Source organism: Dromaius novaehollandiae, chromosome 2, assembly GCF_036370855.1.
Source record: "Dromaius novaehollandiae isolate bDroNov1 chromosome 2, bDroNov1.hap1, whole genome shotgun sequence".
NCBI classification, from domain to species: Eukaryota; Metazoa; Chordata; class Aves; order Casuariiformes; family Dromaiidae; genus Dromaius; species Dromaius novaehollandiae.
In genome coordinates, this window is record NC_088099.1 from 106,304,708 (window position 1) to 106,318,514 (window position 13,807).

Sequence of the window (13,807 nt, forward strand, 5' to 3'; positions counted from 1 at the left end):
ATAAGGAAAATCCTGCCAAATTGGACCCATTATTCACCGCTTCATCAGATTAATATAGAAGTGTATTAGACTGATGGAATGGAGAATTGGCTCCTTCGTCACTTTTTGCTTGTTTGTTCAGATCCATATGTGCTTCATAGTGTCTGATGTATACAGTGAGGGAGGAAAGTCAGAGGAAGGCATCTTACACTTAGCAGATGGTTCCTTATTTTTGTGGGGGTTTGGTCTGCAGTTTGACCTGTGGCCCATAGGAAAAGCTGAGTCTCCTGTGCAGGCAAGCATTCCTCCGGTGCTACAAAGCTCCATTGAAGCTACAGAGAGGTCTTTGAGGGCCTGATGCAATCAGCTAGCATGATACTGTCCATAGCCAACTAAACTTCACTTTGGAAATAATGTAAAGCTTATATCCTATTAAAATATACTGGCTGCACATAAAATTCAAGGTACATTCAGCTTATTGTAAGGTAGGGGATACTTAAATAAATAATTTGCAAACATTATTTGAAAGTACTACATGTTGAAAACAGCACGGGCATTGATATCAAAGTTTTAAAAAGAAACAATTATAAAAGACTTGAGCCATTTTATTCTGTCCTTATGCTGAATATTTCAAATGTTTCTAACTTAATTTATCCTCAAAATTTACCTTTGGATAGAATTTATTTCTTAAAAGTGGCAGGGATGGAGGTAGGCAAGATAGCTGCAATGGAAGTGGTCTCTTGACTAACAACAGGAAAGTTATACTCATGTGAAGTTGTATAATGAGGCCTACTGGCATTTTTCTCTGCATTCATTTGGCTGGGAAATGGAAAAATATTTGAGTAATGGCTAAACACACCAACAGATCAGTTCAAGTTGTTGTCAGATAGCTATGACCAACTGTTTCATAAATATGCTGCATGCAATCTATTTCAAACAGAATTATTTTTTAAAATTGATTTTCTACAATTTGACAGGCATCAGACAGAACCGGTAATTAGATCTGTGAAGTAAAATGTCTGATGGCATATTGCCTTCTAACCACATTAGTGAAGTTAGGCTGAGAGCCAGTTTTTGTCTGTAGTATGTTAGTACAACGAGGATGATAAATCCAGTTTTGCAGCTTAAATTTAACAACGCAAACATAATTCTTTTCTCCCTCTCCCCAAATATTTATTTAGTGAAGCCTAAATGCTGCAGACACTCCTCTGTCCTGCTGTGAGATGCATTGCAGCAAAGTCCAAAATCCGGAGCTAGATTGTACCTAGTTCTTTAATTGATACTCATGGGAGGAAGCAAAACCTCCTCAAGGATTTTGATTGGTAACTCCTGGATTTGCTTAGACCAAGGCATCTGCAGCCTTGTTGGCTGAACCTTACACTGCACCAGTTACTGGTCTGCACCTCATCTCTCTCCCCCTCTCCCCAGGCGTGCTGGCCAGCTCGCCGGGTGCTCCCCCTGCATGCGGAGGTGTTGGCTGGGGCAGCGCTTCTCTGCGCCATCTCTGGGAGGAGAGCTCTGGTGAGGAGCCACCACTGACCTTGTTATTTCTGATGGGTGACCTACACCAGTCCACAGCGTAAAGAGTTATTGCTGCACTTGCCTTTGATACTTGATGCTGCTGATCAGCAGATAGTTGAATCCTATTTCCAGGGAAATTAAGGGTTGAATTGGCCTGGTTTTTATTTGATCCTGGCTTTCATAGTATATCATTGTGTATAATTATTGCTTCGTGTTCAAACTCCTCATTTACATGCATGCACAAAGCTCCATTGTCTCAGCTGCTCAAGAACTTCAGAGTTTGAAGAGAAGTGTGTGATATTGAAGGAAAAAATGAAATTATGTGACTTCATGATAGTATCTAAACCCACGAATGAAGGGCCCCCTGTGGAGCTTCATGCAACACTTGCTGCTATGTAATTCCTGAAGTTCCTTCTTCTAAAAAACTTAACTGTCTAAAAAGAGAAGACAAAATGTGGAGAAACACTATTATCTTAAAGCAGTTTGAACCTAGTGAGCCTCAGCTGCAGCCCATATGTAGTGATCCTAGACTTGTTTTTTTCTATCCTTTCATTCTTTCCAAATGTCCTGATATTACCAGGAGTGTTACTAAAAGCCCCATTTTCCAGAATAGTATGTTTTCAGCCTCTTAAAGTAATGCAAGGCAGACTATTACTACTACACTGTGTGTACAGCTTACTACTGCAGCTTACTGAAGATACTGAAATCTTAGGTATTACGAAGGCTGCGCGATTTTTAGGTGTCAAGTGCAACCTTCTGCTGTTCAGATGACTAAATACAGGTAAGTCAGTGCAAAATCCTAGATGTCACGCTTAATAATATTTTAGTAACAGTATTTCAGTAACATACTGAAATGCAGTTGCATCAGAATTATGAGAACTGTACTGCATTATATTTGACTATCCAGTTGACAAGAGAAATTCATCATGTTAAATAGTAAGGGACAAATGCCAGTTTCATACACTGAAGAGCATCACTTTACTTATTTCAGTTAGAAAATGAAAATAAAAGGTTTATCTAAAAATGGTCCCTGAAATTGAGACAATTTTTTTCATGTTCATATCCTGAGAAAAAAGGGACAACAAAAAGGAAATTAGTAATCAGTAACAGCCATAGTTACTATACAGTCTATTAAAATATTTGTAGTCTTAAAAATTTAGTTAACCTACTTATGGTGTTTATAACTAGGAAATAGTACTTAATCATTAGGGTTTCATGCAAATTTTAAAGCTGCTACCATATATCATTACAGTCACTATTTTCAGTATGCTGTAGCTGTTGAACTAAGTTTCTCTTGAGAATCCGAAGTAAGGGAGTACGCTTCAGGTTTTATCAGCTGTGTTTTCCTCATTTATTTCAGAGCATTTGTAGAGGAAGCAGCAATAAGCATGGGAGCTGTGGTGTAGAGGAATTACAAGTAGCTGCAAGAAAGCAAGACTAGAAAGGGGTGGAGGCAGATCAAAAAAAAAATTGTAATCCTGCATCCAAAAAACCTCAGATTTTTTTTACTTAAAATGTTAGAGTGCTTAGCAGACAGCTGGAAAGCAGTGTTTGAGCTATATGGAAGAAGACTACAGACTTGTATACACACAAGGAGGGAAAACCGTAGAGCAGCTCTACCAAGTGACCCAAAAGGGAGCATATTTCTTTCCAAAGAATTGCCGTCAGAGATTGTGCTTTGTATAAAACAGCTCTCCATGAGGCTTGACAGGAGTTTCACTTTGAACCACAGGGGCTGAATGGTCCCAGCCAATTTGAGGCTTATGTAAGAAAGAGCTTTATTTTGCTTCTCAAGGAACAGGGTCAACTATTAATGTCAAACCAAGCACTAAGACAAAGGGGTTTTGAGAAGTATACTAATGTGGCCTAACCCCTCTTAAAGGCAACAACGGTGGCTGTTTTTATTCCCGCTGGATTAAAAGCTCTTTTACGATTTCTGTTAGTTTTGTCTCCTTAAAAAACTGTTCAGACATTTTGGTCCGTCCTTATTTCTTCTTTGGGGGAGTCACCATGGATGCAGGAGCAAGTGGCTCCTTCACTCTGTGACCGACGTGCACAGGGGAATCTGTGCCAGCAGCAGGCTGGAGAGCTGTGTCGCTTGAGGGCAAGGGGGACAGGGCATTGCCCCTGAGCGCTCCTCGCGCTTGGCCGCTCCTGGCGAGGACCAAACCCCTGCTTGGCATGTGGCTCCCTTGCACAAATACTCTTCCAATGACTTTATTCACTTAACTGTAAACAGACAAGTATATGCTGTGGTAGCCTTCTGATAACGCCTATGGCAATGTGTTCTGCTGTACTTATACTTAAAATTAACCCATTTCACAAGAAGATTTAAAAAAATGCCTGAAGCCCTCTTCGTCGCTGGGCAGCGACTGATGCACTGCAGGAAGGATAACTCTTCTGGTTAAGTGTTATGTAGCCTTTTCAAAGCAAAGCTTCATCTAGCAGGGAGAAATAAAAAAGGGAATCAGTACCATAGGCACTGTACTCACAACAGGCTGTTCCTTTAAAATAAGAAATCAAAATATTTGTTTCTAAGTGAACAAACATGTTTACATGACCTATTCTGGGTATTCTTAAGGCATTATTAAAATCATCTGTTTCTCAAAATGCATGTGAAGACTTGATTAGTTAGCTCAAATATGAACCATGTTTCTTTGCCATATATTTTTAAAAACTAGAGAAGACAGTGCAGAAAATTTGGAGGAAAACGTAAATGCATGGTTTTTTTCTTTTCTTTTCTTTTTTTTTTTACTAAAATAGAGCATACACAAAAGATTTATACTTTATAGCTCACTGCATATGCATTGGGAGAAGCTACTTTTGTGGCACAAATACCCTTCTTTGTTGCTTACAAATAACCGTATTCAGTGACACAAAGCTCAACTGTTGTAAAAAATATTAGTATGCAGATGCTCTGGTGTTTTGTTAATGCATTTAATTAAATACAATAGCTCTTTTGTTTTGGTTTTTTTTCTCTCCTTGAATGAATTTCTATTATGGTATAGAATCCAGCCTTATAGCTTCTGCTTAAAATGTTTTGCAGTTTCAGAAAGTGCCATATATCAATGTTACTTTCTATTTCATTCCATCAAGAAAACTGTTTGGGGGATTTAATAGTTTCTAGTAAGTTTGAAAGCACCTTTTTTTTTTTTTTTTTTTTTTTTTTTTTTTTTTTTTTTAAATCTGCTCTCCCCAGGAAAACCAAAAATCCCAGAGTTGTCAGCAAATACTTTCATTTTCCCAATTGATGTGGTCTTAAGTGACAATTAGCAGTGGTTAAATAGAATTGTATTCCTGAAAAATACATTCAGACTTTATAACCAAAGAGGATTTTCTTGAAGTTCCCCATCGTTGTCTAGGTAGTGTTTGAAGTTGCACAATTGAATTGCATAGTATCTTTTTATATGAAAAGCTGTGTAGAATTGTAGCTGATTGACTGACTACAACAAATTGTAACCTGTCAAACACTAGGGATATATCTGCAGAAACCATCATTACTGTCTTGTGTGGCTGTCCATAAAACTATTTCAGAATAATTCTGAGCCTAAATGAGAAAAGGTTTCTTTAATGCCATGCTGGTGGGAAAAACAATGCAAAATGATTGCCATAAAGTCTGAAACTGCTGTGGTGAATCAGCAAAGTGCTTAAGCCTTGAGTACTTCAAAAACATAACAGTGTTTACCAGGTCCTACCCTCTCATGGCAACAAGGACCAAATCACATTGGGATTTAGTAAGGTATTCAGAAGACACTGAAGGCAGCATATGACTGGCTACTGTATCTCTGTAACATCAAGCCCTGTTAACTCAAAAAACTTTATCTTGTCTGACATGGGGTGAATGTGAGAAGTGCTTAATTTGATGCTTGCTTTTCAAGAAGGGGACTACTGAACACTTTTGTAGTGTTCCTTGTAGGTAAGACATAGTCCTCAGTGGGTGCTGTTTCCTTTGGAGTCTCTCATAAGCATAGAGATGGTTAACTGCTGCTTAAAGAAGGAGCTACTACATGTTTAGGTTTAAATGTGCTATAACTCTTTTTTTTTTCAGGTAGAAAAAAGTGTAGAACTTGGGTTCTACATTAGAACCCAAACGTAGAAAAGTCAGCAAACGTTTCACTCACAGCAACAAGGTCTGCGTCGGGGCCTTTTCTGGCTGAGTGCTCATCTGTTTCTGAGATTTTTTTTTTTCCTTCTCACAAGTACTCCATGATAAACCGGAGAGTTTTGCACTAGGCCATCAGGATCAGCGCTGGGGCATTGTACGCAGAATTAGGAGATCATCCATGAGGAAAACTTTTGTGTGAGGCCAGGCAGAGATGTCAGTTATTACTCTTCACTTCTTTTTTTTTTAAGCAAGGGCAATTTAAGTCGTTTAAAAAAAAAAAAAAAAAAAAAGCCCAACAACCTCATTAAACCTTTTTTGATTGATTGTTGCTTCAAGCTAGAATGAGGAATTCCAAATCGGGCCAAAACACTCAGGTACAAAAGCTCCAGTGTTATGGAGAGAAAACATGCAGTCGAAAGGGCACAGTCCTTCGACATTGTCCCCCGCTTCCCCCCTGGTTTTGGGGGGATGGGGAGCACAGTTAGGAGTTCCCTTTCTCGAGGGAAAGTATTGGAATTTTAATCGTCCGCACATTGTAACGAAAGCCTTATCATCAGGAAGCCTTCCACATAAATGAAATGAATCTCAGCTGTACTTCTAATAAACTGTATTAATCTATTTACAAATACTTCCAATTTGAAAAACCACCTAGAATGACAGCGAACTTTTTTGTGAGAACATCATCGTCGTTCCAGTCCCAAGATAGCTTAATGTTCTTAAAGGCTGTTGGGGCGAGAACATAGTTTCCTTACAGCCGCACATATTACGGGTTTTGTATGAAATGACTAACTCAAGGCAAGGGAGAGAAAGCAGCATTGTTGCAGGGCTCTGTTTGTCACAGGCCTGTATTCATATCTCATCCTTGTTGTTTGCAGGAGAGGCAGATGTGAACCAGAACAATGGGACCTCCACGACGAGCCCAGCGGTGACAGACCCCAAAGGCACAGCAGACCCAAAGAATGCCTGGCGGGAGGCCAACCCAGCTGACACAACCGGTCGCCCCCACTTGATCCGCCTCTTTTCCCGAGATGCCCCAGGCAGAGAGGACAACACCTTCAAAGATCGGCCCTCCGAGTCAGACGAGCTACAGACCATCCAAGAGGACAGTGCAGCAGCTTCAGAGAACTCGGATTTGATGGCTTCACAAAAACGCTCCTCCTTCCGGCACGGATCAAAAATGGCCTCTGCGAGCACTACAGACCACGCTAGGCACGGATCGCCAAGGCACAGAGACTCGGGTCTACTTGACTCGCTGGGCAGATTCTTTGGAGGTGAAAGACACGTTCCCCGGAGGGGCTCGGGCAAGGTGAGCTCTGAGGAATAGAGAACTGCACAGCTACAGCAAAATAAAGTACAATTAAAAAGGAAGGGTGGGACTAAGAGGAAGGTGTAACTACTATAATGCAAGAGTTGACTTAGCCAGCAGGAGGGTACTCGCAGTTGTGTAATTTAATGCTTGGCTTTAATCTGAAAACAAAAAAGCATAGATCTGGGAAACATGAACTATTTCTGGGTAGTAACAAGGAGTATCAGAAATCCAGGTGGCTCCAGAAACATTACCGATAGGCATTTTTACGAACATATAATGAGGTGCGTTATATGCAGTTGTATGCTGTGCCATTTAGAGAAACTTCAGTCTGCTTTTGTGCGTTGTTTTTAAACATTTGCAAAACTGAACTGAATGAAAGCACTAAATGCAAGACAGTCTCTAGCTAGTTTGGCACTAACTGAGGAACAGACTTGAAAATAGATGTTAGAAAAGTAAAAAGAACTATGGCCAGATTCTGTATTCTCAGGCTACTTGTACAGGAGTATGTTTTAAGGTCAGCTGATAGCAGTGTGGAGGAGATGGATAGGCAGATACTATCCTGAATGCCAGGTATACAAGATAACCCAGCTGTTTTATTCTGGTGGAAAATGAAGACTTACTTAAAAACATTTCATATTAGAAATTGTGTAGCAAAACACTTCTTCATTATGAATTTTTAAAAGTTGTCAGTGAAAGGATACTTGTGTTCTTCCATGTTCCACGATTAACCTGCATCCTTTGGTGAGGATGCAGATAACATGTTCGCTTTTGAGCAGCAAAGTTCATAATATGTTCTTTGCAACCTTTGCCATATAAATAGTAAGTTGAGTCTTGTGTTTGTGCGTTCACATGCTACATAAGCATTTGAATGGAACTACCCCTGTAAGGCTGTAAAAACTTTGTTTTATCTAAACGCAGTTTGATGTAGTTGCTCAAATTTTGTGTGTTGCAAAAAGCAATGCTCACACTTGCTGGCTGGGCTCCAATTTTTCAATAATCTGTGACAACCTTTGCTGCCGTTGCCCAGTTCTAACCTGCGATGCTGCCAGGGGTAGGTTAGTACTTGCAGCCTTCCCGAACGAGCGATCGCGGGTGTTGCACTGGAACGTTGTGCCACGACTGTGGTTTAAAGCTGTTCGAATTGCACTTAGCTGACGTTTGCAGGCTAGTGACAGCTCTCAGCTCTGCACTTGGAAGCACAACTTGCCCCAAAGCCCTGCCCCAGAGGGTGGTGGTAATGCATAGAAGAGCACTGGATGAAAAATACTCTAGAACCTTCAGACCAGAACTGTAGAAGCGTTTTGCCACTTACTTATCCAATAATAAGCAAGCTGTATATTTAATCTTTGTTTCTCCCATTTACAAACTGGGGACAACGATGCTCATTACAAACACCGAGCAGTTAAACAGGTGTTTCTGTAAGTATGTAATGTTCATATAGTAGCTAAAACATGCAACAAGTAGTTGCCGTGAGAAAAACACTTTTCTTTCTGTTCTTGCAAATATCGCAGGCTGTCCCTAATAGTGCTATATTCTGGAAGCTGGTTGGCTAGCTCAGCTCTTGCTGTTTTATTCATAAACTGTATTCCTCAACAAAAAATATGCAGCAAGGAACTGATACCAAAAATTTAGATTCTGCATACGGAATATACAGAGGTATGTACATTCTTGCTTAGCAATAACAAACAAAACCACCTTTTAATAGGCTGACTAAAAATGGTTGCAGGTTGTACAAATTTCTGTATTTTATCCTTTGGTGTGAACATGATCTCTGTGATTCTCTACAGATCTCTGCATAATCATGTACTAGAGGATAAAAATACCATCTGTCTTAACTCTGTTGCTGTTCAGCAAACTGTTATTTTGAGGCACTTAAATGTCTGCAAAACAGTACAGAATTACAGACAATTCTAGCATTTTTGTACTTGGCAAAAGTAATTTTTTTTTTTTTTAGAAGAACTGCTTTTAATGTTACAAAGTCTTGACTTGCAGATTTTGGCTGGAAGCACAGACAAGTTTTGTTATCTTGGCAGAAGTCAGTCACATTAGCACTGACTTCCAGTGCCAAAGCATTTCTATCGCTGTTTCCCACAACGATAAAGTTGGTACACAAAAATATATCCTAGGAACCTATTACAGGAGAGTTTTACTGCTGAAATTACTGAACAAGTGCCACAGACAGTTGTTTCAACTATTATTTATTTTAGCCTTTGAATCAATGCCTTTTGGTTTCTTGTATCAAGGAAGGCTTGTGGTGTCATTTATACGGGTGTATAAAGAGGAAGTCTAGATAGCTAGTAGTCTTATCTGTACATAAAACCTAAATAGTTGTTGTTTGCTGAATTTTGTACAGTGTCAGAGACAGAGAACATGGTGAAGGTATTCATGGAACAGCTGAAAAAGAATATGGTTCCCATGGCAGTTTTCCAAACTCCACTACATAAATAGGTCTTTGGTAAAAAAAGATACCATAAAAAGCACCTTGAAGAATGAATTTTAAAGGGTTGGAATAGGAAAGTTCCTGTGGCTGTACTGTTTATTTGTTGGTACTTGTTTGTGGTTAAGTTCTGAGGCTTTTTAAAAGCAATGCTGCAGCTGCCTTTCTTGCAGTCTTTTCTTCTTTCAAGCAACGCATGCCCCAGTAGGAACGTACATCTGAACTGCCCACACCAACAAGCACAGGAATGCAAAGGCAACACTTGCTCTTTGTGCGTGTTTAGGGCTGACATTCAAACACAACACACAAATTCCGTGTGGAGGCATTTCCATCTTACAGGCATGGCTGAAAAGTACATTAATGAACAATATGCACTATTGTGTCAGGAAAGGTGGGATAGGAACAAAGAAGTAACTGTTCTGTGCCCTCCTTGTCTCCCATGGAGCAGGTTCTCCCTTATCTGGGAACCTTGAAGTTAAACGAAGGGCGTGTGGGGAGGCCCAGGGAAGTAAATAAAAACAGAAGTACTGGAATGTACAGAAATATTTTCTCCTCTAAGGGGCAGCAAATGCATTTGCCATTATCCTCCACCTCTGCCCCACGAAGATTTGATAACTGAAATGCAATCAAAAGCAGGTTCAATTTTGTACTTTTAAGATTTTTTTTTTTAAGGTAGAATATGCCAGGCAACGCTACTGTTGTACATAGCTTAGTTTTAATTGTATTAAAGAAGATTAAAAAGGGTGACAAAAAGAAACTGCAGTACAGACATTTTAAAAAGCATTTCTCATGCAACACAGTAGTGTAATTATAAATAATTTCCTCTCTAATCTTTATGGAATATATATCTAAACAATTGTGAAGAATATAAGCAAGCTTATGTTAAAATGGTCCTATCTCTATGCCTCCTAGGTACTAGTCTGTATTCAACTTCAGTATGTACTGAGTGCTATTTTGTTTCCTTTTTGAGAAGTCCTGCAACTAAATTAGTTGTTTATGCTTCTGTAATTCTGTTGTTTATGAATTTTTTTTTTTATTAAAGTTTGGATTGCGAAACAAGAATTTTTATGTCCAGATGTAACATTAGGTATTAACTTACTAAACTTAAACTACATTTGTGTGATAAATCCAAGAGACCGGAGTGTTGTGAATGACAGTAGGTAATAGGCCAGGGCTTCCTTACTGAAAGACTAAAGTTTGTATTAGTAAAACCATTTCTCTTCTTTTACATCTTGCTTCAGGTTTGTATGTAAACTCTAATGTTCTCCTGTGTTGCCTATACGAAGCCTTGCTCCTGTATTTCTTTCCCAACGTACAAGGTGTTTGTGTGCAAGGGATATGGAAGGCGGACACAGGGATTCCCTTTCCTGCAGATACCTGGTATCTGGAGTACTTCACTAAGCACTGCTCAAATTGAGCAGAGCTGTGGTTCAGGGTCAGCATTTTGGAAGCAAATCTTGGCTATATCTTTGGCTGTGCAAATGTTGTCGTAGGGATCTACAGAGAGGTTTGTGATAAACATGCACAGCCAAAAAGTTTAGGAACCACTGTTAAATAATGACATAGATCTATATATTTGGCAGACTATTCATGCATTTTATTTTTCTTTCTGGGCTTGAACTCTATCCACGGTTTTTGTCCAAGCTTTAATATATAGTACATTCAGCGCCATGAAGACTTTGAAAAGTAGTTAAATCAGTGCTAATTTGATTAAGTATTTACTTTAAGCATATCATCTACTAATGTGATCTTTGATTTTTAAGTCTTAGTTTTCAGGGAGTGGTATTGCTTTGTGATACACTGTTTTGTAAAAACTGTGGTGCAAGTCTTAGGCTTGTAAAAAAAATTTTTTTTGTTGTAGCTTATGGTGGTTGTAACAACAATTTTGTCTTTATCTTTTGCTTTACATGTGTTTTGTTTATATATTCATTAAACTGTTTAAGTCACAAAACTGGTGTACTAATGATTTTTTTTTTTAATGCATTAACAGAACCTGCAACAGACTGTTCTTATTTAGAGTATTTAATGGGATACAGCATCATTGTCATTCCTCAAAATTCAGTTAAATCAGTGTATATGACAGAAGTGAATAAAGCTTGCTTTCTCTGAGGATATGACTTTTTTAAGTAGCTGAAGGTGGTAAATCTGGTGGTAAATCTGGTAAATCTCCCTTTACAATACTGTGAGCTGAATCTGGCCTCTTTTCATTGCGGGTAGTAGTGGATGATGAGTGACCTAAAAATGAGTCAGTAGGTCTGAATTGCAAGTTTCATTAAATGTCATTTAATTTGTAAGACAGGCCTCAAAGCCACTTCGGGCTTGTCTGTTTAAAAAAAAAAAATCTGTACAAAACAAGCAAGTATCAACAGGTATGCATCACACATCACCAGAGAAGTTAATTAATGTTTAACATTTAACACAAGTTTAACCATATACATGTTATTCATACTTAACATATAACACATTATTTAATGCACTGGAACAAATCAACTCTTGCATTCTCAGGAAAATTACTGCCTGGAACAATTGTTACAAATTGTAGGAAGAATTTGGAAGTCAAACTAGTTTAAATGCAATGCAAGAGATGCTTGGAAGAACAAGGACTAGCTTTTGGGACAGTATTAGTAATAGTAGTGCATTGTGCCCAGACTAACTGCAGGTGCATGCTTAGATGGCAAGGTTTATTCAGAACTAGGGCAAAGTAGTCAGGACACCCAGATTCGTATGGGAATTTGAAGAGAAGTTCGTGACTGGATAGCAAGGAAAAGCCTATGCACTTACCTGAATAGACTGTATTTTATACTGTTTTTCATCTTGAATTCAGTAATGTACTCCATAGTTTGTTCAGGCTAAAATAGTAGATAGGCAATGGAAACATTTTAAAGATCACTGTGTCTGGTCGTTCTATAGCGAACGATTTCCCTTTTTCATTAAATTTCTAACAGTATCTTCTGCTTTAGTCTTTGCTATCATATTGATTCTTCAACCCAGCAGTATGGTTTTTCAATCTGAGTCATGTTGGTAAATTATAATAATCATCTGTTTAAGAGATACACTAAGGTGCTCTGGAGGGGGGATCCAGTGTAGTGCTTGCTGAAGGTACAGGTGCCTCGAGATGCTTCCCGCTCCAACAAGGCTGTGGCGTAGCTGTGGTGCAGGTTCACGGCCGCAGGAGGCAGCTCTGGTGCTGTCTGGTCAGGGCTGGTAATGTCTTGGCTGCTCCTCTGGTTTTCTGCTGCGAGGTATCCCAGCATGGTTGATGTTTAGGTCTGGATGTGATTTTGCTATGATATAGCCAAGAGCTTAGTTATGTACTTCATTTAATGTGTAATTGCCTTCTGTTGGCAAAGGGAAGGAAAAACCCAAACCTTATGTACAGAAGATCAAATTAATGTGTTCAGAGTTTAGTGTAAGGCTTTTCTAATGTTAATTTTCTTCTCATTATATTTGCTTTCCTCTCTGAAGATGAGGCAAATTTACAAATAAGGAACTTTTTATTAAAATCCATTATATTGTTTCTTTGTTCTCACACATATGTATTAAACTCAATTCCATGCAAATGATGAACTAAGTTATCCTTAGCACTTTCCATCCTAGGATGCCAAAATTAATGATTCTGTTCTTTAGTTGTTTTGAGATAGTATAATGGTAAACACTAACACTGCGTAACAGAAAACTGCAGCAAAAGTTAGTATGTTTTTTTCCTGACCTCTGTACTTCCATCATGGCAGATCATTAGTGATAGTTGCTGGCTTGATTTTTATGTTGTGATGCAAAATATCTTACATAGTTCCTGAAATGGCCTCCGCTTAGAGGTGTTCAGTTACTCATTTTACTTTAAAGTTACCGTGTTTCATTTTTGAGTTATACAAACTCCTCCACTGCCATTTTAAGTTGTTTTTATTGAACTTCAGCCAGAGCAATTTAAAAAAACGTTAGTGAAACTACGCAGTTACTGCTGGAGACCCAGTATGATCCTAGCTTGGTTTTGCCTTTCACTCGTTATGCCTCTGCTTTTTCATTTCTGATGTAACGTACAATCCACATGCCTTGGAAACTGTACAAGCCTCAGGTTTGGGGTGGGCTCTCCCTGCCCCCTCCCCCCCCCCCCCCCCCCCCCCCAATTTCTACTGCCTACATTCTCGGAAACTTCAGCTCTGATTGATAGCTTGTTTTTTTGGAATAAATACTATTAACCATGCAATGTCTATATAGTAATAATGAACTGTCTTTACTATTAAGCTCATCCATTAAACTGTGGTAATATAGGCAATAATAGGTTTTTTACATAACACAATACAACCTGTACAAGAGTTTAGTCATTTTCTTTACCTTAAATAGAGAAAAGAATGAGAATTTAGGCAATCCCTTCTAAGATGAGAATTGATATAGTAGCTTTAGGGGATGGGGTTTGGGGTGAGGGTGGTTAGTAATGTGTTATTGACCTCAGAGATAG

At 38.9% G+C, this 13,807-nt stretch overlaps 1 protein-coding gene across 3 annotated transcripts in view; it reads left to right on the forward strand.

Moving 5' to 3' along the window:
• Positions 1-13,807, forward strand: part of MBP (myelin basic protein) — a 123,703-nt gene that overhangs the window by 92,952 nt on the left and 16,944 nt on the right. For all 3 annotated transcript variants that reach the window (XM_064507121.1, XM_064507119.1, XM_064507120.1), the window contains exon 4: positions 6,481-6,911. In XM_064507121.1, coding sequence (XP_064363191.1) covers positions 6,481-6,911 — 431 coding nt within the window. The remainder of the gene's footprint in view (positions 1-6,480; positions 6,912-13,807) is intronic.